A 25,041-nucleotide genomic window follows, 5' to 3' on the forward strand; every position below is an offset into this window, starting at 1 on the left:
CACGGCCCGCCCTTCCTCCCCGTTCTACAAGGACATTTGGCCCTGTGGGTGGCTGTGTCTTCTACGAGTACATTCTTTCCCTCTTTCTGACAGGATGTTCGTCCTGTTCATTTGTTCATTTTCCTCCCCTTTTGGCACTTTGGAGGATAGGTTTATAGGTACTTCTGTGCCTTTATGCTCTGGTTGCTCCAGGTTGGGGACAACCTTCCAACCTCCCCCCTCCCTCTTCCCTTTATTACTAGGGTTCTGGGCTCTCTGCTATCCTCTAGGTTAGGGTCTTTTGGCTGTGCCTCTGTCCTTTGTTCCTTATGGGCGTTGTCACACTCTGTGATGGGGCTGTCTTGGAGTATTGTTGTTCCTAGTTTGTCCCTGACTGGTTCCCATTCATTGTTTTTGGTTGGGGTTGTAGTCCTCCTACATGTTATCATGACATTTTTACATATGTTCTTTGTTTTCAGGTGGGCTATCTCCGTACTGGCAGGGTTGCTGCTCAGGGCTGGACTCTGTTCTTTATTCTTTTCCCTGCCTTTTGGTACTGCAGTGCCTGGCACTGCTCTTTATGGTGTTGTACCTCACCATTCCTTTTTCCAATTTTTCTGCTCTTTTGCACACTGTTCCTATACTCTCACAGTTTTGTCTGATGTCTCCTCCTTATGGCCCTGAAAAGTTCTCCGAAGAAAACTGACGTTTGCGCGCCTGGGTGGGACTTATATGACCCCGCTCACGTCACATACGCGGACGATGCCTGGGTGGAGTCGCGTGATGCCGTCCCCCCGGCGTGCAGGGATGCTGTGGCAAAAAGTTTTCCGGATCCAGTTTCACGCCTGGGGATAATTCTAAGATAAGGTAAGTAACTCGTATGTTGGGTTCGGAGCTGTACAAGATGTTAAACTAAGAAGAATTATTTCGAGTCACCAGGTAGAGTGACTCCTCCTTTCAGTGATACTGCGCATGGGCATCTACTCCTTTGTTAGATTGTTTTCTCTTTGCTGTCCTGTTCAGACTGGTGTGACTCTCCTCCGTGCTCAGCTAACGTTCGGCATGAGTTCTCGGTCCTATCCTCTGTATAGTTATTTTGATCACCCTTTTCCATTACTGCACCACTTTAAAGTTTGTTGGTTGGTACACCGATCAATCGCACCCCGGGGCGCCGCCCATCGCAGGTCTACCTTTCCCTGTGCACCGTCCGTGCTGAAAATATGTGCCTTATGGAACGGACACCTTTCAGATTTTGCCCTCAATGTCACGCCAAGTACCCTCACAGTCCAACATCTAGCGTGCAATCTTTGTTTTTCTCCTGATCATCGTTGGCTGAAGTGTCTCCTTGCATTGAAGAAGACACTCCCAACATTTTTGGAGAAAAATATGCCTACTGAGGAGGAAGCCTTTTCTGTTGAAGGTATTTCCATTTCCGATGTTGAGGAAGAATTGTAGTAAACCATGCCTCTCGTGCAGTGCATGAGTACTGTCGACCCTCTTCTTTCACCCAAAAAGACCTCTAAACGTTCCTCCTTTTCCTTTATTAAAGGTCACCTGTGAGAAGTGTCTTTTTTGACCAGGTTAGCCCCCACCTTTTGACTGGTATTTCATGTGGTTTCGATTGTAGTGCACAGGGTGCCTGACAACCAGGTCCCCTCTGCCAGTCTTCCTGTCCTAAAACTTTTCCACAGTTGACCCTTCAGGTTCAGGCCTCCTGTAACTCCCTAGTAAATGGTACTTGGGTACCTAGGGCATTGGGACCGAAGAGGGTCCCATAGAGACCCCTCACCTAGACGATGCAGACTGCCACTGTAGCATGCATAACCTGATGCCGGGAAAATGACAAAGTATACATGGCACATGGCCTGTGTGCCATGCCAACTAGCACTGCCTAACGTATAAGCAAGTCACCCCGCTAGCAGGCCTTACAGCCCTCAGGTAGGGTGCACTCATGCAGACATGCCCCTACAATATTTAAGTCAATTCTTAGATATTGTTAAGTGCCAGGGAAGCCATAGAGTACATGGGCTGGAAACTGCCACCTGGCTGTTGTTAAATTTGAAGACATGTCTGATGCCCCACCTTCGGGCTCAGCACTGAAAATTGCCAACAAGATTAAAGCCTCTTGGTCGACTTCCTTGGATCACACATATGCATCTGTATCCTCCCACTCTTCGGAACATACTGTGTAGCTGACTGCTTCTGGCTCCGTGCTGACCAAAAAACATCCCTCCGCTTCGAAAGTTTAGTTTTCCGAAACTAACTGAAACTAAATCCTTGAAACATTCTTAGGTTCCAAAACCATCCGAGACAAAACTTTGAGGCATCCCATAGTTCCCATGTCTCCTGTTGAGCCTATCTTCGAAATCATTGATTTTGGAGGAAAATCCAGATTGAACGCTGAACTAGGCGAACAATGCCCTCTCTCCACAAAAGAGGCAATTGACTTTTGAGGAGGCTTTGTACACTTCAATACCTCAAAAAAAGAGTTTCAAAGGCACTGCTACAGGTCCTACGTATCATCCACCACCACCTCTCCCGCCGTCTCTTACCTCCACTATCCCCGCCTTCAACTCATGCATCTCCACATCATGATCCTGTAGATGCTACACCCCCAGGCTCGCCTAGATCAAACATTGGAGGTATGGGAGACTCATTCGGAGATCCAGACCCAGAAGTCATATATGATACTGATCCTGTGATACCAAATGATCTAGATCTACATCCAGCTAGACCCTCCCCTCTGAGGATGCTAGTTCCTACCAACAGGTTATTGCTAGGGCAGCTATCTACCATGGTGTTGAATTACATAAGGATTCATAAGAAGAACATTTCCTTTTTAACGCTCTCTCATGGACACACAGTATTTGCCTGTGCTATCTGGTATGTTGCAGCACGCTGATGATATTTTCAAGGTGCCTATCCGTGCCAGGGTTATTACCCCATGGGTAGATAAAAAAAATATTAAACCTCCCCATCAGACCCTCGAAGTCAAGTACCACCAGACTGTAGAGCTGCCACCACTGTTCGTAAAAGAGCTAATAGTCCAGCAACTGGAGCCACCCCTTGAAAAAGAGACCAATCGTATTGACGCAGCTAGGAAACAGGTAGCAGCCCAATCGGCTAACCACTGGCATATTGCCAATTCCCAGGCCCTTCTAGCACGCTACAATAGGGCTCACTGAGATGAGATGGAAGAGTTGTTACATCTCCCTGAGGAGCATTGTAAAAGGGGACAACAAATAGTTTCAGAGGGGCAGGCTATCACTAATGCCTCTGAGATGTGCTTTAGATGCAACAGATACTGCCAAAAGGAATAAACACCAGTGTCCTTCTCAGGAGATAGGCTTAGTTCAGGTGATCTGGCTTAAAGCCAGAAGTTCAACAAGCAGTTCGTAACATGCACGTTGACAAGGAACATCTTTTTGGCCCTCAGCTGGACACCACACTGGACAAGATGGAAAAAGACCCAGGCACTTCTAAGGCCATGAGAGCCTTACAAACCATTACATTTAGAGGCTCCTTTTGGCGCTCAGGTTACTGGGGTGGATATGAATCCTCTAATTCAGACGCCTTCACCTCTCAATTGAAGCAGGCCCAGTCCACTTATTCCAAAGGGTTTATAGGTGGTAACAATCAGGGCAGAGGTAGGGATGCTTCCGCCCATGGAGCATTCTGCACTGCAAAACAGCGCCTGCTCAACTGTTCCTTCCTGACCACATGACACCTCTTGGAGGAAGACATACAGGTTTCCATTAAATCTGGGAATCCATGACCAGAGGCCAGTGAGTACTAGCCTTGGTTTTTGTCTGGAGCTTGTTACCACACCATGCAACATTCCACCTCGTACTCACATGTTATCACACAATTACCTATCACTTCTCAAGCAAGAAATGCAAGCCCTTCTCCTTAACCTCTTCGATGCTAATGACAAAGCCAGCTCGTCATGGGCATTACCTGCGCTACACGGATGACGAGCTGGCTTTGTCACGTATAATGGTATTCATCAAATGTCAGCACCCAGAGGGGAAAACCCATAGCACCCAAGGTGTTAAAGGGGCCAAAGAACCAGTAACTCTTCAAAAACAGGGCAAAGGATTATATTCAATATTCTTTATCATTCCAGAAAAGGACGGGTCCTTAAGACAAATCTTCGATCTCAGATCCATCAATTACTACATCCTCTCAGAACATTTTCACATGGTCACTCTACTGATGTCATTCCACTTCTACAATAGGTCGACTTTATGGCCCCACTGGACATTAAATGACGCTTACTTTCACATAACCATACTCCCTTCTCTTCGCAAATACCTCAGGGTTGTCATAGCTGGAAAACACTATCAATTCAAGGTTCTTCTGTTAGGAATCCCAAAGCCAGCTCCTATCAACAATTTCAACAACACATTGTTGACGGTGGATCTGCTTCTGTTTGGGGTTGGCCATCAGTGTCTGCAAATCTCACCTTTGACATATTCAAATTCAACCATACTTGGCAGCACAACACACAGTTGGAGTTAGCTTATCCCAATACAGCTTTAATACAGAATTTTCACACAAATCTACCTCGGTTCCACCCAAACAAAACACTAACCGGTTTGGACTGTCATGCGTCTACTGGGAAGGATGGCATCTTGCTTTGCCATAGTTCCACACCCAAGACTACACATGCGTTCACTGCCAGTGGTCTCAAGCACAGGGTCACCTCCAAGATCTAGTGTTTATAGACCACCACACTCCCTGTTCTCTACAATGGTGGATCCCAACAATCTGTTTAAGGGGCAGCTTTTTTAGAACAATTGTTTCATCATTTTAACCACAGACTCATCAGAAACAGGTGTAATACAAGGCTGGCGGGATACCAAATAACAATCAGTTCACTCACATACTTGGAACTTCGGGCAGTCTTCCTAGTACTGAAAGCGTTCCTTCCTCGTCTTAGTTTGGACAGACAATATGACAACCATGTACTGCGTACAAAAATAGGGGGAGACACAGTCCTCTCAACTGTCACACCTTGCTCATACTGATTTGGGCTCTTCATCATCACATTCATCTCTTGGATTAATATCTGCTGGGAACGGACCGCATTCTTCTGGACCTACTCAGAAGGATGCACCAACAAACCCACACATGGGAATCCGTCCACAAGTTTGCCTTCCCTACTTTCAAAAGTGGGGGGGGGGGGGGGTCCCTCAGACTTATTCGCCACAGCCAAAACCGCAAAATGCCCAAACTTTGCCTCCAGGTTCCCACACCCACTATCCCTGGACAACACACTGTTGATGAGTAGGTCAGGGATATTTGCTTATGCTTTTCCACCTCTCCCCCTCATTCCATTTCTGGTTTTGAAACTCTGGCAAACGTCTCTAAACATGATCCTTTTAGCTCTCACCTGGGCACCGCAACCCTCGTTCAAATCTTTATTAGATTTATCAGTAGTCTCACACGAAAAACTACCCAACAAACCGGACCGTCTCACTCTGGATCATTGACAAATTAGACACTAGACACTGAAATGCTCAACTTAGCGTTCTGGATCCTGAGGTTTACAGTTTAGTTACTTGAATTTACCAACCAACTGTATGGACTTTCTTAAACAAGCACACCGACCCACAACTAGAGCTTATGCTGTAAAATGGAAATGTTTTGTTTGCTACTGTCAACCTAAACAAAAAATCCCATTAAATCCATACTAAAGGACATTATTTGTTATCATCATCAGCTCCTTAGGTATCGCTTTGTTCGCCCTAAGTTGGCAGGGTATGCCCAGATGTGGGTCCCTTGCTCACTCTACCACTGGATTCAAGATAGCCTGGCTGATGAAGATTATGAATCCGAAACCGGTCCCAGGATGCTTGTTTCCGGTCCAGGGAAGACCAGGCTTGGCAGTTAGGGCTGGACTGTTCCCATGAGGCACAGGGTCAGACTGATTTGCATATGGCCATGTCTGAACTGGGGTGGTGGAGTGAGCTAAAGAATGGTGATGGATTAAACCCAGATCAGTTGACTGGGGGTGAGTGTTTGATTTGCTCAAACGCTCCTTCCATCATCTCCTTTGGTATCGCATTATTTGTTATTTGCTACATTTACAAAAATCCAATTTATCCTATACTTCCATTAGGTTAAATCTTGCTGCCATAGCTGCCTATCTCCAAAATAGACAACATCTATCCCTCTTCAGGATTCCAGTCATTAAGGCATTCATAAAAGGACTCAAATGAGTTATTCTTCCTCATGTACCTCCAGCTGCCCTTTGGAACTTACTAGGCTCATGGGTCCTCCTTCTGAGCCTTTACACTTCATGCTGTCTTCAATTTATATCATGGAAAGTAACATTTTTGGTTGCTGGTCAGGAGTGTTCGCTCCAGGCATTAACCTTCAAAGAAACTTTCTTTCAAATACATAGAGACAAACTGGTTCTCCATACTAATCCTAAATGCCTACCTAAAGTACTCTCCCAGTTTCACCTCATTCAATCTATTGTGCTTCGTGTTTTTTCCCTAAACTTGGTTCTGTTGCAGAAAGAGCTCTCCACACTTTGGATGTCAAAAGAGCGCTCATGATCTACATAGATAGAACTAAAACCTTTAGCAAAACAACTAATTGTAGCCTTTTATCCTCCACCTCATAAAGGCAGCCCTATATCCAAACCAGGCATAGCTAGATTGATAGTCGAATGCATACAACCTTGTTACATAAAAGCCAAAAGTCCTGTGCATGTAACTCCCAGAGCACACTCCCCTCATAATTAAGAAGCAACTATGGCCATTTTAGGTAATATCCCAATAGTTGATATTTGTAAAGCAGCTACATGGGCTGCGCCACACTCCTTTACTAAATACTACTGTGTGGATGTTTTAGAATGCCAACCATTGAACAGATTGTTACTTACCCTGTAAGCATCTGTTCATGGAATGTAGTGCTGTAGATTCGCTTGCGCCTTTCCTATCCCTGGATGCTTGTGGCTGTTGTAGTTATGTTTTGACACATCTCTCTGATACATTCAAATTTTAACATGGACAGCTCTATTTTTTTACACTTTCCTTATACTCCTGTGGCACTTTCCTGTAGGGATACAGTCTAACAAAAGAGTCGATGCCCATGTGCGCAGTATCACTGAGCGAAGGAGTCACTATACTTTGTGACCCTAAAATCTTCTTTGAAGAAAAGCAACTTGTACAAGTTCAAACCCAACTTTAGGTGGCAGGAGTATGCAGACCATGTGCATCTTCAGCACTACATGCCACAAATGGATGCTTACAGGGTAAATAATGTAATCCTTTTCCTTATATATACACATTCTCTGTTTTAGGCAGAGGGCGATAAAGGAACAGTTTCAGAACTGGATAAATGAGCCATCACTTTTTATATGTTGTCCGTGAAAGTTACTGCAACCTAGTGAGGACCAACTGTATAAAAAGCTGACCAGGATTCTGCATCACTTGCTGAATAGTGCACGTGCCTTTCTAGAACAGAGTTTACATTTTTTTAAATCCAAGTGTATGGAGATTGTATGTTAATACAACAGAATTGACCGATTCATTGTCTATTTGTTTCGGTAGAATCGAAGAACGGTAGCTCCCATTAAGAATGAAACTCCTGCTAGAGACAATCGAGGTAAGTGATAAAATGTTAATGCTAGTCTTGAAATAAAATCTCCTTTCCTCTTGTAATTACGAATATTTCTGACAAGGGCCAAACTAGCAGTATTGCATTTTGTTAAAGTGGTCCTCCTTGATAGTTGTTATTAGGACATTTATAATTTTGTTGATCATGGTTTATATGTAGCCGTAGCACTAGATGTGGGCATTTAATTTCACTCGAAGAGGAACAGATGTGCTCCCCAGCATTTCATTTAGCCAGTCTGGATTGGATTGTAATGCTTTAAACTTTCCATTTAAGAGCACAGAAATGTCCAGTCTCTCCTTATGGCCTCAAAGGTTGAATGTCATTTGAGTCCAGTTTATCTGATGTATGGCTGTCTTCCTTATCAAGCAACTAGTTCCTCTCTTGGACGTAAAGGCGCATGACTTTCAGATTGGGTAAGGGAGTGGTGAGCGGGTCTGTGGGAGTTCACACAGTAGTTGAAATGTGCTCCTATTCTGCATCTACAGAGAAGGCTCTCCTTCCACCCATCCTTATTTTGCATGCTTCCAGAGAACATCAAGGCTGTATTGTTATGCATACTAAAGTTTTTAGTTTGCAATGACAAAACTTAATACAGAGGTATGATGTTAATACAGAGGTATGATGTTTAAACCACCCACCCAACCCCCCACTCCGTTAAGCTAGCGAATCAGTGACACAGAAAGAAGAAGCATAAGTAGATGGCCCTATTGCATCAAAAAAATAGTAAGTAATAATGATAGAAAGGGTAAGGAAAAAGATTTAAAGAAATCAGGAGAAGATAAAACAGAAGAAAGGAGGAAAAGAACAGATAACAAAGGAAGGAACACAGGCCGAACTAACCCGGCTGCTCCAACCAGGATGTTAATACTTCTGATACGTCCAAGCCCTTCTTCTGCCCTTTACGACCTTTCCTGGCATAGACAGTTTTCTCTAGATGGTAAGTAGCAACTAGCCTAGCCAGCCACTGAGATAACGGTGGGGGTCGGCATCCAACCATGCGGAAGTGACGCAGATCCTCCACTCTGCCATTGCAATAAAAATTAATCCCCCACTTTTGTTCCTAATGGTTTCGGACTGGGTCCCCAGCAGGATAACTGTGAGAGTTAGCACAGTGGTCTGGGTGATGACTTCTCATAGAAATTCCTGTACCTTGAGGAGGATTGGAGCAAGTTTAGGACAGGTTGCAAATATGTGTATTGAGTCTGCACCAAACTCAGAACACCGGGGGCATAGTGTCCCTTTGCCAGCTCCCCACTTGGCAATTTTACTCGGGGTAAAGGACAGAAAAAAAATGGTTTTAAGTTGTTGTGCCTGCAGTTTGGCTGATAGCAAAATGTTTTGAGAGAGTGCCAAGGAGTTAAAAAATGTACTATGTGGAGATTAAAGTTTTGTGTGCCACTTCTCAGCTATTTTCTGCAAGTCGTCTGGATTTTGTTTATTTAGTATGTTATACAAAAGACCTATCCGAGGGGCCGTAGTGTCGCGCAATGTGTTGAGAAGTTCCACTTCCGTAAACCCTGTGGTACCTCCAACCTTTCTGGAAAGAAAATCCCGTATGGAGAGATACTTGAAGGCATCTTGGTTTTTCAGACCATATTTAGATTGCAGGTCTGTGAATGATTTGACTCCCTTACTAGTAATGAGATCCCCCAGTTTTGTGATGCCTGCCCAGTGCCAGTCCGAGAGGTAGGATCTACCAAAAATAGCGGGATGATTACAATTTGTTGTGATAGGAGAGTAATAATTAAATCTCCCCAACCCCAATATTCTGCGGATATTGCGAAAGACCTTGTAGGAGTTCATTAAGGTTTTGAATCTCACCCGTTTGTAGTATCCAAACGCGGTCTCTCGGAGGAGGCAGCCCCGGTGCTCTTCACCTAATAGCAGCTGAAAAGGCGAGCTGAGCCCAGACGTAGATCGGAGGGGGAGTTCCCTCACCAGTTCAGAGATGTATTGCATAACTGAGGCCCAGTAGTAAAGCATAATGTTGGGGAAGACCCACCCGCCTGCTCTCTTGGAAGAGATAGTTGCCTTATAGCCCGCCTTGGTTGTGAATAGGCCCATATAAACTGCGTGAATATTTGCTGGAATTTCTGCAGATTGGTTTTGCTGAATTCAAGGGGTATGGTGCTCAAGAAATAGAGAAGTTTAGGAAAGTATGTCATTTTGATTATGTTGCATCTCCCAACAAGGGTCAAGTGAAGATTATCGATTTGTTTAAGGTCCTTCTTGGTACATGCAGCGAGAGGGACCAAGTTATCTGTTACAATTTCGTCGAGTTTGACAGATATGACAACCCCCAGATATTTAGCCTTTGGCACTAATCTAACGTCGGTCCAGGTAATTTCCTTGTTTATGATTATTTGGATTTTATTGTTCGGGCGTAGCCCGTGATTTTCCCAAATTTTTGTGCTGGATCAGGGGAAGTTATGGCCAGATCGTCGGCATAAGCCAACATTTTTGTGCTGTTGCCCTGAATGTTAGTTGCCATAATGGCAGGATTCCTTTCAATTTGTTTAACGAATGGGTCTATGTAGAAGGCAAATAACAGGGGGAGCAGGGGCAACCCTGCCTAGTGCCCCGGTAGATGTTAAATTGGTCAATAAGTCGCCCATTGTTGGAGACACAGGTCAGTTTTAGATATAGAGACCTGTTCTGCCTGTGTGAGTCTTGTCCCAAAACCCATCCTGCCCATGACAGCCCACAAGAACCGCCAGGAGACCCGGTCAAATGTTTTTTCAGCATCTAGTAGTGTTAACGACATCGGGTCTCCTGTTACTTGCGCTGCGTCAAATAGGGTGATGGCCCGCTTGACATGGTCCGTACTGCCTTCTTTCGGGATGAAGCCATGCTGCCATTCTGAGGCTAAGGACTCGGCCACAGGTATCTTCTAGTTGCTAATATTTTAGAGAAGACTTTGGAGTCGCAGTTGATGAGAGTGATGGGTCTGTATGAACTCATCTCTAGTGGAGACTTACCCTTTTTGGGGAATATAGATATTCTAGCATTGGACCAGGAGGCAGGAGGTGAGGCCCCATTAAAGATAGCAGTTGCCACGTCAGTGAGAATAGATTTAATTTGAGGGGCAAATATTTTATAGAATTCTACAGGAATGCCATCCATTCCTATGGCTTTTCCGTCTGGTAAGCTAGATAGGGCTTCCAAGATTTCATCCCAAGTTGGGGTGAGATCTAGTAATTCGCTGTTATCAGAGGCAAGCTGTCTAAGGTCGATCTCACTCAGGTAGCTAGCTATCTCGCTTTCAGCAGAGTCAGCCGCACTGCCGTTCTCCTCCGTGTATAACTCTGCCTAGAATTCCTGAAATCCCTTTCTGTATTGCATTAGGGTCCTTGGTCTCAGTACCTGTAGCCAATTTAATTGCATGTATCTTACTACTTGTGGACTGTTGCCTGGTCTTGACGGCAAGATGATGCCCAATGCAGTCACTGCACTCGTAGTTCTTTTTTCGCAGTGTTGCCCACTTAGCTGCAGTTTTTTCTGGAAACACTGCTCCTTTTTCTGCTTTAGCAAAGACTACCTCTTTTTGGACATTCTCGATATCCTGTCTCGACCTGACCATTAGGGCCAGTTTCGTTTCTGCTGTCCTTGGTTTTCCCTGCAGATCACTAATTAGCAACTTCTCCTTCCTATTCTTCCTTACAGAAAACCTCAGAGTTTCGCCCCGGACCCCTGCCTTTAGTGTATCCCAGACAGTCATCGTTGAGGCAGTGCCGATGTTTATTTCCAGGAGTTCCTTGATCCAGCCTTGCATGTGTGCCTGATAGCCCGCGTCCTGTAAAAGGGCTTTTTCAAAACTCCATCTTGTTGCCTCCTTCCAGTTCCCGAGTCCCTTGATGTTTAGTATGAGAGGATTATGGTCCGACATAAAATGACGTGCAATATATATGGTGCAATTACTAAGTAGTGAGATTAAATAAAGAAATAATCTAATCTAATAAGGGTGTGATGCGGGCCGAAAAAAGGTATAGCCAGGTTGCGTAGGATTTATGCTAGCCCAAATGTCGCTTAGCCCGTGGGTCTGAGCTAGGTTGGCTAGTGCTTGAAATACTAGGAGCTTTCTGCCTTTGTACCTCCATTTACTGTGTATTTTCCAATCTCAGGGCAGATGTATATTGAGGTTGCCACATAAGGGGATTGGGGTGGGCCAGTGGGCTAGCTCCCCTGAGACCATGTTGATGATCCCTGGGTCATCTATGTTGCTACCGTGCAGTGAGCAGAGGGAAAAAGGAGGGTTAGAAGGAAGGTGGCATTCAGTTATTACCCATCTGCCCAGTGGGTTCGATTTAAAACGGGGATTATTAAGAGAAAGTCTTCTATCCGCCATAATTCCTACCCCTTTTGTTTTGGCACCTTGTGTGGTGGTAGCCCCCAGTATGTCTAATAGAAGTTTCTGCGAACCCTCTATGTAGGTCTCCTGGAGGCAGATGATGTGGCCCCCTAGAGAACAAGAGGGGGCCACATCAGCCCCCTAGCAACATTTTGCCTTTTTGAGGTGTCGTTCACCTTTTCCTCCGTTTTCTCTCTTCTCTCCTTATTAACTTTTTCTTGTTCTTGCACTCCAGACTGAACTACAGTAGTTTTCTACCTTGTGTTGATTCCTTGTCCCTAGGCCCTACTTTTTTACATTTTAATTCTACTCTTGAGGCATTGTACAACCTGTTTTATCGTTTCCAAAAACCAGGTTACTTTCTTGTCCTTAGCACAATCCGTATTTAATTTCTGTAGAAAACTAGCCAGTTTCCCCACGTATTCATCTGTTAATTTTGTAGTCATACGTTTAGGGTATTCCATTTGTTCGGGAGGACTACTTCGCGGTGACTTATTCGTCAGCCCCCTCCCCCCCTCCTAATAGTTCACAGTACAGGGCATTGTAATCACTGTCATTACACCTGGTTTCCTGGAACCCTTTTACTGATTCATAATTCCAGGCGTGTATAAACACGTAGTCGATGGGGTAGTGCTGGGAGCCTATCCTGAAGGTCTGTTTGGCTGGGCGGTCAGATTCCATCCTGCCATTTAAACTAAATAACCCCTTTGACCCAAAATACCTCCCCAGTGCTACATCTTGACTAGTGGAAGCGCACTTGGGGAAGTCTGCTGCTCTATATCATATGCTCGCAGTATTTCTTTGAACCAGGGATGTAGTTTTATTGGATTAAATGTGTGATTAAAATCTCCCAGTACAATTATCAAGTCATTCTCATACTTTTCGCACAAAGCATAAATGTCAACCTTAAAATGTCCCATTTCCACCTCCTACTCTTCCTGGGAGCCCCGTTGTATATAGACATTCACAAGCATTAGGTAGTCTCCCTTAATTTCTGTAATCAGTAGGGATACCTTGCAAACCAACAACCATTTGCATGATGCATTTATTAACAGTTCGAGGCATGTGGGCTGCTGAATTCATATCTGTGCATAGTCCGCCACCTAGTGTTGGGTCCGGATGATTGCACATTGTTGTCCTGGAAGAGTCTTCGAAGTATCACGAGATAGGTGGCTCCTCCCCTGGACTACAGTGCGCATGGGCATCGCCTCCATCCCCAGATTGTTTTTTTCCGCCATTGGGTTCGGATGTGTTTCGGTTCCCTCTATCGGAACCGATAGTTGTTCTACTTTTTACTCGAGACCAAAAGGTCTGTAGGCTGGGCGTCGGTATAGTTGCGTTCGGGTTTCTTACTGACTCTCAGCTCCGATCTCTTACTGCCCTTCCACGTGCTTTCGACGCGGACGGGCCTACACTACACCCTTTGCTATGGAGCGGACTCCATTCAAGAAGTGTCCGCTGTGTCACTCTAAATATTCGCACCTCGACGTGCACCCCGTGTGCAATACATGCTTGTCACCGGATCAGCGTGAAGACACCTGCATGGCGTGTTCGAAATTTAGAAGTAAGAAGACTTTAAAGATTCGCCGGGCTAATCGGCTCCAGGCTCAATTGTCGGCTTCGGCACCCCCACCTGATGACATCTTCCAGGAATCTGTCGAGGGAGAAGACGACGTACAAGGGTCGGACTCTGGCCCCGCGTCCGAGGAAGAGACCTGCGACGCGGGTGAGGAGGCCTACGACGAAGTCTCCGACGAGGTAGGGGACGACGACCTGGCTTGTGCCACGATGGGAGATAGCTCGGAGGAAGAGCATCCCCAACCAGACTCCGGGGTTATTCCCCGTCATACGGCCCAGGTCGAGGGATCGCCTTCGGGCCTTACCCAAGATCTAACTATGAGTCCTACGTCCCCGCCTCCGGGCCCGGTCACGGACATTTCTAAGAAGAAACCGAAAGTGAAGCCAACTGGTCTCGCACCCTCGGATGCGAAACCGAAACCGAAAGTGGCGTTGGTGAAGAAGGTTCTGGAGGCGTCAACTTCCACGAAACCCAAAATGGTCGACTTGAAGAGCCACACCAAAATGGCCGACCAGAAGAGCCACGCCAAAATGGCCGACCCGAAGCCCTCTGGGTCGGCGCCGAAGGTGAAGGCCTCCGACGCGGCTGCGTCGGCACCGAAAGGGGTCGTGGACCCGAAGACGTCTTCGAAGAAGCGTCACGCCGACGGTGCGCCTAGCCATGGGGCGTCGGCCCCGAAGAAGAGGCCTACCGGCGATCGGGCTCTCGGAGACGAAGAGTCGCTCGAGCCGGTTCAGCCCTCGGCATCCCTTACAAGGAAGGTGGGGGAATCCTTAAAGCGGATCCAACAGTCCACTGTGGTTCCCAGCCAGGACACTGTAGTGCCTAGACCCACGCCGAAGCCTGCTAAGGAACAAACGCCCATTCGTTTTACCCTTCCACCCAAAACGGCGCCGAAGGTCTTCGCGCCGAAACAGGGCGGACACTCACAGGAGGTATTGACGCCGAAAGCTGCCCTGGTGGTGTCGAAGCTTCGGCTCCAGCCGCTTGCGGTGGAGGAACGTCGTGAGGTGATCGACGCCAACACCGGAAAATTGTCGCTCCTCAAACGAAAGATTACGTCGGAGCCGGCCTTGGAACCTTTTAAGATTCCACTCAAGAACAAGAGGTACTCTGCGGACTCTTCGGCTCTGATGGAACCTCTGTCTCCACAAGCCCTGGAACACTCGCCGGCCCATTCCCCCGCGCCTGATGTGGACGAGGAAGAGGACGAGTACACCTATCCTGCGTACTCGGATCCGGAAGAGGAGCATGTGCCCTGGACAGCAGGAGGCGACGCAGACGACCCGCAGTCGGGTCAGGACACTCAACTTTTCGCCGCAAAGACGTCCCCGACAGAGGACTCGGCGGCCTTCAATGCCTTAATAGAGAGAGCTGCAGCGAACCATGACGTCGAACTGCACTCGGACCCCGTGGATGCGGACTTTTTAGTCGACACCTTCTCGGTAGCCGAAAAACAAGTCAAGACACTACCGATGCTTAAAGGGGTGCTGAAGCATGCACAGGAGGTATTCAAGGAGCCCACCCGGGCGCGGGTGGTCAATCCTCGCATCGACAGGAAATATAAAGCGGCGCCCACGGATCCCACGTATATTAAGGGACACTTGCCATTGGACTCCCTGGTGGTTTCCAACGCTCGAAAGAGGGCGAATTCGCAGACTACTGGTGACGCTCCTCCCCCAGACAAAGAGTCCAAGATCTTTGAGGCATCAGGCAAACGCATTGCTGCACAGGCAGCGAACATCTGGAGGATCTCTAACACTCAAGCCCTGCTTGCACGTTATGATAGGGCCCATTATGACACATTAGAGGCCATCCTGCAACACTTGCCTGACCAATACAAGGAGGCGGGGGAGATGCTCATTCAGGAGGGTAAACTCATTACAAATGCATCCATCAAATGTGCCCTAGATGTGGCAGACACTGCCTCCAGGGCTATCAATACAAGTGTGTTACTTAGACGCCATGCCTGGCTTCGAATTTCGGGGTTCAAACCCGACATACAAACCACAATATTGGGTCAAACAGTGAATCCTGACCATCTGTTCGGCCCTGAGGTGGATGCCTCCCTAGAAAAGATGAAAAAAGATACAGAAACTGCCAAGTCTATGGGGGCTTTACAAAGTCAGCAGTTTCGGGGTGGTTCCTTTCGCCGCTCCAATTCAAGAGGCACCTCAAGGGGCCAGGCATCCCAGTCCACGCAATACTACAGGGGTAACACCCAGTCCTCGTATAACAACAACAAGGGCAGGGGTGGCTACAGAGGCAATAATATCAAAGGCAGGGGACGTGGAAACAATGCCTCCAGGTCCACCACCACCAACAAGCAGTGACGTCTTGTCACTTCCCCCCGATCACACGACACCTGTCGGGGGGAGACTCCAGCAGTTCCTGCCGGCGTGGAGGTCCATCACCACGGACAGGTGGGTGAGGTCTCTTATCCAGTTCGGGTACTGTCTAGAACTTACGTCCATTCCACCGGACATACCGCCAAGAAGCCGTGCTATGTCCGACGAGCACTTGACCTTGTTGCAGCAAGAAGTTCTGGTCATGCTGCAAAAAGGGGCGATAGAGCTCGTTCCATTGCATGAACGGGGAACGGGGGTTTACTCCCTGTATTTTCTGATCCCCAAAAAGGACGGATCACTCAGGCCGATCCTGGACCTCAGGCCCCTGAACTGGTACATCAACTCGGAGCACTTCCATATGCTCACATTGCAGCAGGTGCTTCCCCTGCTTCAACAGGGGGACTTCCTAGCAACGCTGGATCTGAAGGATGCCTATTTTCATATTCCCCTGCATCCTTCCGACAGAAAGTATCTCAGATTCACGATCTTAGACCAGCATTACCAGTTCAGAGTCCTGCCGTTCGGGGTCACCACGGCACCGAGAGTATTTACGAAATGCCTAGCGACTGTGGCGGCGCATCTCCGTCGCCAGCACGTCCATGTCTTTCCATACCTAGACGACTGGCTTATTCAGGCAAAGACGGAACAGCAGTGCGTAGACCACGTGTCACGCACCATTCACCTCCTGCACGATCTGGGATTCTCTCTGAACTACCCAAAGTCCCATCTCCAGCCCGCCCACGTGCGACAGTATCTGGGCGCGACAATCGACACTCTGGCAGCCACTGCGCAGCCGAGTTCAGTGAGAATCGCCAGTATCCAGGCGCTGATCCAACGATTCAGACCCCAACACTCGCTTCCAGCGAAGGTGTTCATGCAGTTGATAGGCATGATGGCCTCCTGCATCTCCATTGTCCCGCACGCGAGACTACATATGCGTCCGCTTCAGGAGTGCCTGGCACGTCAGTGGACTCAGGCTCATGGGCAACTGACAGACCTAGTGTTGGTGAGCGGTCGGGCATACAACTCTCTGCATTGGTGGAATCCACAAAACCTTTGCAAGGGCCGACCATTCCAAGAGCCTGTCCCACAGATCATCCTGACGACGGACGCCTCTCTCCAGGGATGGGGAGCGCATGTACTCCACTACACTGTGCAGGGACTATGGACACTCCAGCAAAGGAAGATGCACATCAATGTGTTGGAACTGATGGCAATCTTCATGGCCTTAAAGGCGTTCAAAGTACATCTGTGCAACAAGGTCGTGTTGATCCGGACGGACAACATGACGGCCATGTACTACATCCAGAAACAGGGAGGTACACACTCTCCACAGCTGTCTCATCTGGCTCAGAGCATGTGGAAGTGGGCCATTCAGAGGAACATCTTCCTCATGGCAGAGCATCTCCCGGGCAAGGACAATCAAATGGCGGATCTGCTCAGCAGGCACAGCCATCAGATGCACGAGTGGGAGATACATCCATCAGTACTCCAACCGTACTTCCAAAGGTGGGGTCATCCAGAGATAGACCTGTTCGCCACAAAGGAGAACGCAAAATGCCAAAGCTTCGCCGCCAGATTCCCACACCCCCAATCACAGGGCAATGCGATGTGGATGAACTGGTCAGGCAGATTTGCGTACGCTTTTCCCCCAGCACCTCTGATACCGCTGGTGGCACGCAAGCTCAGGCAACACTCGATGACGCTCATCCTGGTTGCTCCAACGTGGGCTCGCCAACCATGGTACACCACGTTTCTGGAACTCTCCGTGGTACCGCATCAAAGGCTTCATCTCACTCCCAGCCTTCTGACGCAGAGCCATGGCGACATTCAGCACCCAGATCCGCAACAGCTCAACCTGGCGATCTGGCTCCTGAAGTCCTAGAGTTTGGCTACCTCAATCTTCCTCCCGATTGCATGGACATCATTCGGGAGGCAAGGAAGCCTACTACTAGAGCTTGTTATGCGGCTAAATGGAAGAGGTTTGTCATCTACTGTGTGGACCACAGCATTGACCCGCTAGACGCTTCCATTCAAAATATCATATGTTACCTCTTTCACCTGTATCGTAGTAATCTAGCTTACTCTTCCATCCGCATTCACCTGTCGGCTATGGCAGCATACCTCCAGAATAGGCAGCACCTGTCACTCTTTAAGGTCCCTGCTATCAATGCTTTTCTGGAAGGACTCAAAAGGGTCATTCCACCAAGGACTCCACCAGCTCCAGAATGGAACCTCAATGTGGTTCTTACAAGGCTGATGGGTCCTCCCTTTGAGCCACTGCACTCTTGTGAGCTCCAGTTTTTAACTTGGAAGGTTGCGGTCTTAGTAGCAATCCCATCGCTACGGAGGGTTAGCGAACTGCAGGCGCTCACCATCCAAGAACCTTTCTTCCAGGTACATGCTAACAGGGTGGTGCTCCGCACTAACCCTAAGTTCTTACCCAAAGTGGTCTCACAGTTTCACATAAACCAAACAATTGAATTGCCGGTGTTTTTCCAAAACCCAGAGACGCTGGCGGAGCGTATGCTCCACACCCTTGATGTGAAGAGGGCCTTGATGTACTATGTGGACAGGACAAAAGATTTCCGCAAAACCAAACAACTTTTTGTTGCTTTTGCCACACAACACAAGGGAAATGCAATCTCCAAAGCAGGAATCGCTAGATGGATAGTAAAGTGCATTCAGATCTGCTACGCTAAAGCTAAGCGCACTCTCACTATCCCACCGAGGGCCCACTCCACTAGGAAGTTGGGGGCCTCTATGGCTTTCTTAGGTAACATTCCCTTAGAAGACATCTGTAGAGCAGCCACATGGTCTACCACTCATACTTTCACTAAGCACTACTGTGTAGACGTGCATTCCAAACAGCAGGCAGCTGTTGGTCAGGCTGTTCTAAAAACGCTTTTTCAGACTGCTGCAGCTGGCACGGGCGGCCGCCGCTAATGGAGGGACTGCTATGTATTCTATGCACAGATATGAATTCAGCAGCCCACATGCCTCGAACTGCAAATGCTACTTACCAGTATGCATCTGTTCTTGGCATGTAGGGCTGCTGACATTCATATCGCCCACCCTCCTCCCCGGCGCCTGTAGCAGCTGCAGTATGTATTCATATACACACATATGCTCATAGCATGGTCATCACTCACTTTCTTCACTCCATCTCTGCCAATGGCTAAAAACAATCTGGGGATGGAGGCGATGCCCATGCGCACTGTAGTCCAGGGGAGGAGCCACCTATCTCGTGATACTTCGAAGACTCTTCCAGGACAACAATGTGCAATCATCCGGACCCAACACTAGGTGGTGGACTATGCACAGATATGAATGTCAGCAGCCCTACATACCAAGAACAGATGCATACTGGTAAGTAGCATTTGCATTACTTTTTTCGCAATCCTGGTAGAGGTGAGTGTCATAATCTTCCCAGAGGGACGGCCAAACCTTTTGAGCAAAGCCTTCAATGACAGGGGTATAGTCGCATAGCCAGGTTTCCTGCAAACAAATGAGATCAACACCCTAGGCTAGTCGCTTTATACTTTCAACTTTTATTTACCTCCAAACCCATTACATTCCATGATATAATTTTCAAGCTATGCGACCCATTTTCCTAATCCATATTGCTGATGACTATCTTTATTTTCCTTATACATATGTATACCCTTTCTATGTAGTTATGTATTTATATATTTATTACTTTACTACTCACGTGGAAAGCAAAAAAAATAATTAAAAACATCCTTTAACTCCGTCTATCGCACTGGTCTGTCTCATCATATACCTTTCTTAATATATCATGTACCCCCACTCAGAGTCATCCTAAAGCTCATTCTAATCCTATAATCTCCCAAAGACCTTATTTGACTCTTTCCTTCCACGACTTACCCCAAACCTCATTTTACTACTATGATCTCAAAAATCACTTCCAAAACTCTGCCCTCCTTAAACCCTCCTTTGGCACATCCCAAACCTCATCAATATGATCGCCCAAATGACACTATCTAGACTATTTTCTATTCCTCGTTTGTTCTATTCAATCAAACAGCCTTACATGTCTACCTGTCAAATTAACAATTTATATTTCCCTATACGAATCCTCCTTCAATGTTTTGGGCTCCAGAGTAGTGTGCTACTAGCTGAAACGCATTTCAATGCCTCGTCATGGTTAGTAAGCGCTATATGAATAACATTACAATTATCTATTGCAAAGTGATGTAATGTAAGTCTGCTTGGGCTAGATTGTGTCAGGATACAATAATTATTTCAATGCTTTAAGCATAGATATTTATTATGGATAATGATGTTAACAAAGTTAATTAATCAATTGTGATCAAATGGTGGTTGGTGCTAATGAGTGAAAGTACCATACTTCATGAAATTTTGTGGAAATAAGATGATCTAATAGAAATGAATTTTATTTAAAAGTATTTGTATAAAAGTATAAGAAAAGCATATAACCACAAATGAATTGGGTATTTGTTATAGTTTATATTCACAGTGGTATAGCAAAAGATAGGCCAAGATGACGCCTGAATAAAAGTAAAACCCCTAAGGAAGCTCTAATGGTATTGTTTCGCTGCTCCTGTCATGAGGTGTTTATATGGTGATTTAAAATGGCTGCCAACATTGTGCGCGTGGTCCCTCTCCATAAGCAGGTCCCCATCACCTGGGGTGAAATTTAAATGAGGCATGGCCCCCGCTCCCAGACCCTTTATAGGCCATGGGGACTGTTAGACCTGTCAGCTTTTGGGTGGTTGTCCCAATTTATTTTTTTCCCCTTTGTGCCTCACATTTCTTTTTCCACCAATTCTTTTTGTGGCCTTAGGTCTCAGAGTGCCTCACCACTGCTAATCAGTGCTGAGGCACAGGTTCACCTTCCTAAAATGGTGGGATGGGAGAGTTTCCTAAGATGGGAGCCTGCCAGAAATTACCTCAGAGCTCTGGCCCATAGGATAGCATTAGGGGGTTTCAGAACCTTCCGGTCCACTCTAGTGACCTGGGCTCAGGCTATATAAGGGAGGACACTGGGCGCCTATTTTGTCACTGCTGGGCTTGCTGGAGTGCAGACTACAGTGTCAGGGGGATTGTATCTCAGGCTAATCTGACTGCTCCTAGGGGCTGCGAGTTGGTTTGAGGGCGCTGCCCTCCTTCCTGTTGATCTGGCCCTGTCTGTGAGAAGATCTGCAAATACTACCTCCCAGTGTGGCCACACATCAAGAAGTCTAATTACTTTTGACAGCTGGCGAGAGTGACCTTGCCCCAGCCCCAGGAACCTTGGAGGGTGGCACTATAAGCTAATGAAGCAACGCGGAGCAAGGGACCTTTGCCCTGACCCCTGAAGTGAGGCTGGGACTTAACGTCTGCCCTTGTCCCCTGTTTGGCCTTGTTGAAGCGTGCTTATCTTGCTTGCGCGTTATGCTGCCTAGTTCTCCCAGCGCTGCATCAATCAGAGCCCCCTCCCCCTTTTTGCCCTCTCTGAAGTGCAGTGGTGCCGAGGCTGCAAGGTGAATCTAGGCTGCTGGCCTGGGTGCTGAGAAGGGCTGAGCGGTTCCAGCGCCAAGCTTGAGGAAAAGGGGAGCGACGCGAGGCTCTGAGAGAGACGCTGGGCGGGGTCACTTAGCAACCGAACTCCCTCCTAGCGCGTCACCGCTCTGTCGAGCCGAAGCTCCTCACTGGAGCGGAAGCTGCCGCGGCCCTTCAGTAGGCCGAGTTGACCCTCAGTTTGACTCTCCAGTGGGTCGGGAGAGGGCACGCAAGGAGGCCCACACGCATTGGGGCCTCCGGGGTGTGCGCGTCGCAGTTCGGCTGCGGCCCCTGCCCCGCCTCAGGCGAAGTGCCAAAGTCCTGAGCGGGAAAAAGGGGGGGGAGTTCAGCCCCACAGACTCACTCCGAAGAAGGTGTGATCGAGGCGCCGGTCGGGCGCAGAGGTATCTGGGGACAACACATGGAAGGTGGGGCTGAAGGAAAGATGCCGAGCAGGGAGGGGGGACTGTAGTGATAGGGTGTGCCGAGAACTAAGCCCCATAAGATAATCCAGTGTCTGGTAACAACGTGACTTACCCAAATTAAGAGAGTGGGTTCCAGACTTCAATTCCCCTCAAGTTAAGCCTCCATAAGCACTTTCTTGCGCAGGAGAGAGGAAGAGACAGCGCACTCTGGAAAAGAAACCATTGTTATTCTAATCTTCATGTATTTACCAGCTTAATTTAAATTAATGCAAAAACATGCTAAATCAAAATTTCATTTATTTGCATGTTTGCTCCAAAATGGATACTTATATCTACTAAAGTAGTATTCAATGTAATTACCCAACTGGTTTAAACTGCAACCTGTTCCTATTGGTTTATGTGTGATATACTTACTTGCTGATTGCCTAGCTAAATGTATTTAGAAACCTGGTGCTTTGACTACTGTGAGGGAATGCAATGTACTGTTTAATGGATGCAATTAATCTCAAAGTGAAATGTCCAAAGTCCTAATTTATTAAACATTGGAACCCTCATTCCCTCTTTTCAATACAAAGAGATAAAGTCTCTCTATTTTCTATTTAACTAAGACGGTGTGGTGTCATTTTTGGTGGGTTTGCACTGGGGTGTTGTATGTAGTCTGTGTTGCGCAAGTACGTCACAATTGCCTTCTAGATTTAGCCTTCCCTCTCTGTGTCATGCTACCCTAAGAAGGCCGGTAATCCCGGTTCCAACAGCGACCTTATCCCCTGGGGATGTACCTTATTGTAAAGGGCGGGGGGCGTTCTGCGGCCTCCGTCCCTCAGCCTTTTCAAGCCCCAGGGATCGAATTCCCCAGAGCGGTCTGTTTTTATTAAAGGCTGTATTTTATTTTAAAGGGGAGAAGGAGCCTTAACCCCTTCCATGCTGATGACGAACCCCAGCCGTCATGCACCATGGTGCTCGTGTGCTGATGACGGCTGGGGTTCGTCACGGCCCGCCCCTGTTCGTGCTGTTTACAGCACACCAGGGGAATCGCGGCCGCATGGAACGGGTTAAGTAAATAATCAGTCTGGGCTGCCATTTGTTTTTTAAATCCTGTGGAAGTTTTTCTGAATGATGGCAAAAAAGCCATTTTTTCCCTCTAATTTTGTCTTGGGGCAGGGTGTGAAGGGGGGGTTGCCTCTGGTCGTCCCCAGCCAATCGGAGCTTTCGCTCCTGCGGGAGTCTGAAACCCTACAGAAGCAAATTGGCCCAAGGGGCAATCGGGATGCTGTATTTTTGAATTGCCTCCTTATTAGACACTCTTAGTGTATGGGTAGGCATGCATGGTAGTTCTGGCCCTGAACAAAGCTGAGTGACCCCTATGGGCGAAGTGTTTTTCAGCTGAAACATGTAGGCAACAGATGTGACTGGATGGGCAAACCATTATGTTTTCTAACTGCATACAAAGCGTTTTTTAACCATGACAAGGGTAACCATTTAATAAAGGGAAATCCGTTTTACCCTAAATATTTTTAACAAGAACCCTGCACGTGTCCATAGTATTAACTTTTTACTAGCTCCCTGAGTTATATTCTTTTGATTGAGCCCTCTTGGGTGGTAGTATACTTACCCGGGTGAGGGAAGGCACCTATGATGAAGCATGCTGCTATACAAAGGGTGATGTCTTGTCTAATATATAAAGGATGTTCCTGTTGGAGGTTTCATTTAACCTGAAACAGGACCTGCACAGCAGGGCCATCACACTAATATATGAATTGATTGGAAGAACGCATGAAGGCCAATATTCTCTTCTCCTGCTTGGGTGTGAAAGAGACCTATTTAGTAAAGCGACAACTTTTAAGAAGTTTGTGATATACATTGTGGCGAAATGAAGGTAAACTAACAAAGCATTCAATTTCTTGCCAGCTAGATGGAAGCATGTACTGCCACCTTGTTGCACCTTTTAAATTGTTTGGTGTTTTCCACTGCCCCTGTTTTTCTTAAGTCCTGCCCTGTTGGTGTTTTAATTCATGTATAGTGTTATGAAGCAAACATTTGAAGTAGTATGCTATGTATTCTGTTGATTTAGTCTTCAATTGTGTTTTACTTTATTTTGCAGTGGTTGGTTCAGCTCGGGTACGGCCAAATCAACTCCCACCAGAACAGTCTGCCGCTGCACAACAGAATGGTAGTGTTTCAGATATATCTCCTGATCAACCTGGAAAAAAGGACTTTGGCCCTCCTTGTATGTAACCATATATCTAGGCTTCCTTCATGTTCTGTGCTCACATATTCACATTTAAGGGGAAAAAAACAACCAATACTGTTTAATAGCGTTTATTTGTTGAGTCCAGATAAGGAGGTTTTGCACATCTTGGAGGGTCCTGCACAGTTTGATTTGGATCCTTTTATTTTAGAATTGTATTCACTTCTGCCATTAAGTAGTGCCATATGTTGTAACTATTCAGGTAATCAAGTGTCCTCTTCATATAATCCATTGTGTTTAACCCTGCATGCCCTGCATACTATTTTGAAGGTGCATGCATCGCTTTATATTTCTATTTGTTACTAAGTACATTATTCGTTTTCTGCCTATATTCGCAGTGGCCCACAGATTATGCTCGCTAGGGATACCATTATTTCTTTCTCCACATAGACCATCATAACTATGTCCTTTTATAAACTGATCTGATAATTAGAGCGCAGATATTATTACGTGTGATATTGCCGCATCATTATGAGTTTTGACCCTTGCAATGAGGAACAACTGCCAGAATCTGTGTTTGCTCATCCATTTCTTCAGGTTTCACACCCTTAATACCAGTTGTGCAGAAATTCCCATTTCCACCCACATTCGGTTTAACGCTAAACTCACGTGGGGTCTTTGTTTGAGCATTTCTTTGTCTTTCTACAACATAAGACCTTTGATGGCGTTATACTTGTAAGCTTGTTTTAATTGCCGTGTCATGAAAGAACATTGTGTTAAATTTTTGGGAATTTCTAGATTTTCAGAAATTTCCAAGTGCCCCTGGATGTCATTGTAGTTTGCATTTCTCCCTAATTCTGAAAGGATCTGACCAGACAATTAGCCCCAATGGAATACATTCTACTTTATCATACTTTTCTTTCTCTTTAGATTGCACATGATCAATCAGTGTCTTTTTACAAGTTGTTACTCTCACTCTTTAATCTTTGACAGTGCTTCCTTACGCATGGGGCTCT

The 25,041-nt window shown here is 46.7% G+C and overlaps 1 protein-coding gene across 5 annotated transcripts in view; it reads left to right on the top strand.

Annotated features, from left to right (window-relative positions):
* Positions 1-25,041, top strand: part of KIF2A (kinesin family member 2A) — a 525,241-nt gene that overhangs the window by 158,507 nt on the left and 341,693 nt on the right. For 3 of the 5 annotated variants that reach the window (XM_086960678.1, XM_086960675.1, XM_086960676.1), the window contains exons 4-5: positions 7,545-7,599; positions 23,939-24,064. In XM_086960678.1, the coding sequence (XP_086816804.1) occupies positions 7,545-7,599; positions 23,939-24,064 (181 nt within the window). The remainder of the gene's footprint in view (positions 1-7,544; positions 7,600-23,938; positions 24,065-25,041) is intronic. The other 2 variants (XM_086960677.1, XM_086960679.1) reach the window with 1 other exon arrangement.

Source organism: Lissotriton vulgaris, chromosome 3_1 (assembly GCF_964263255.1).
Source record: "Lissotriton vulgaris chromosome 3_1, aLisVul1.2, whole genome shotgun sequence".
Lineage (NCBI taxonomy): Eukaryota > Metazoa > Chordata > Amphibia > Caudata > Salamandridae > Lissotriton > Lissotriton vulgaris.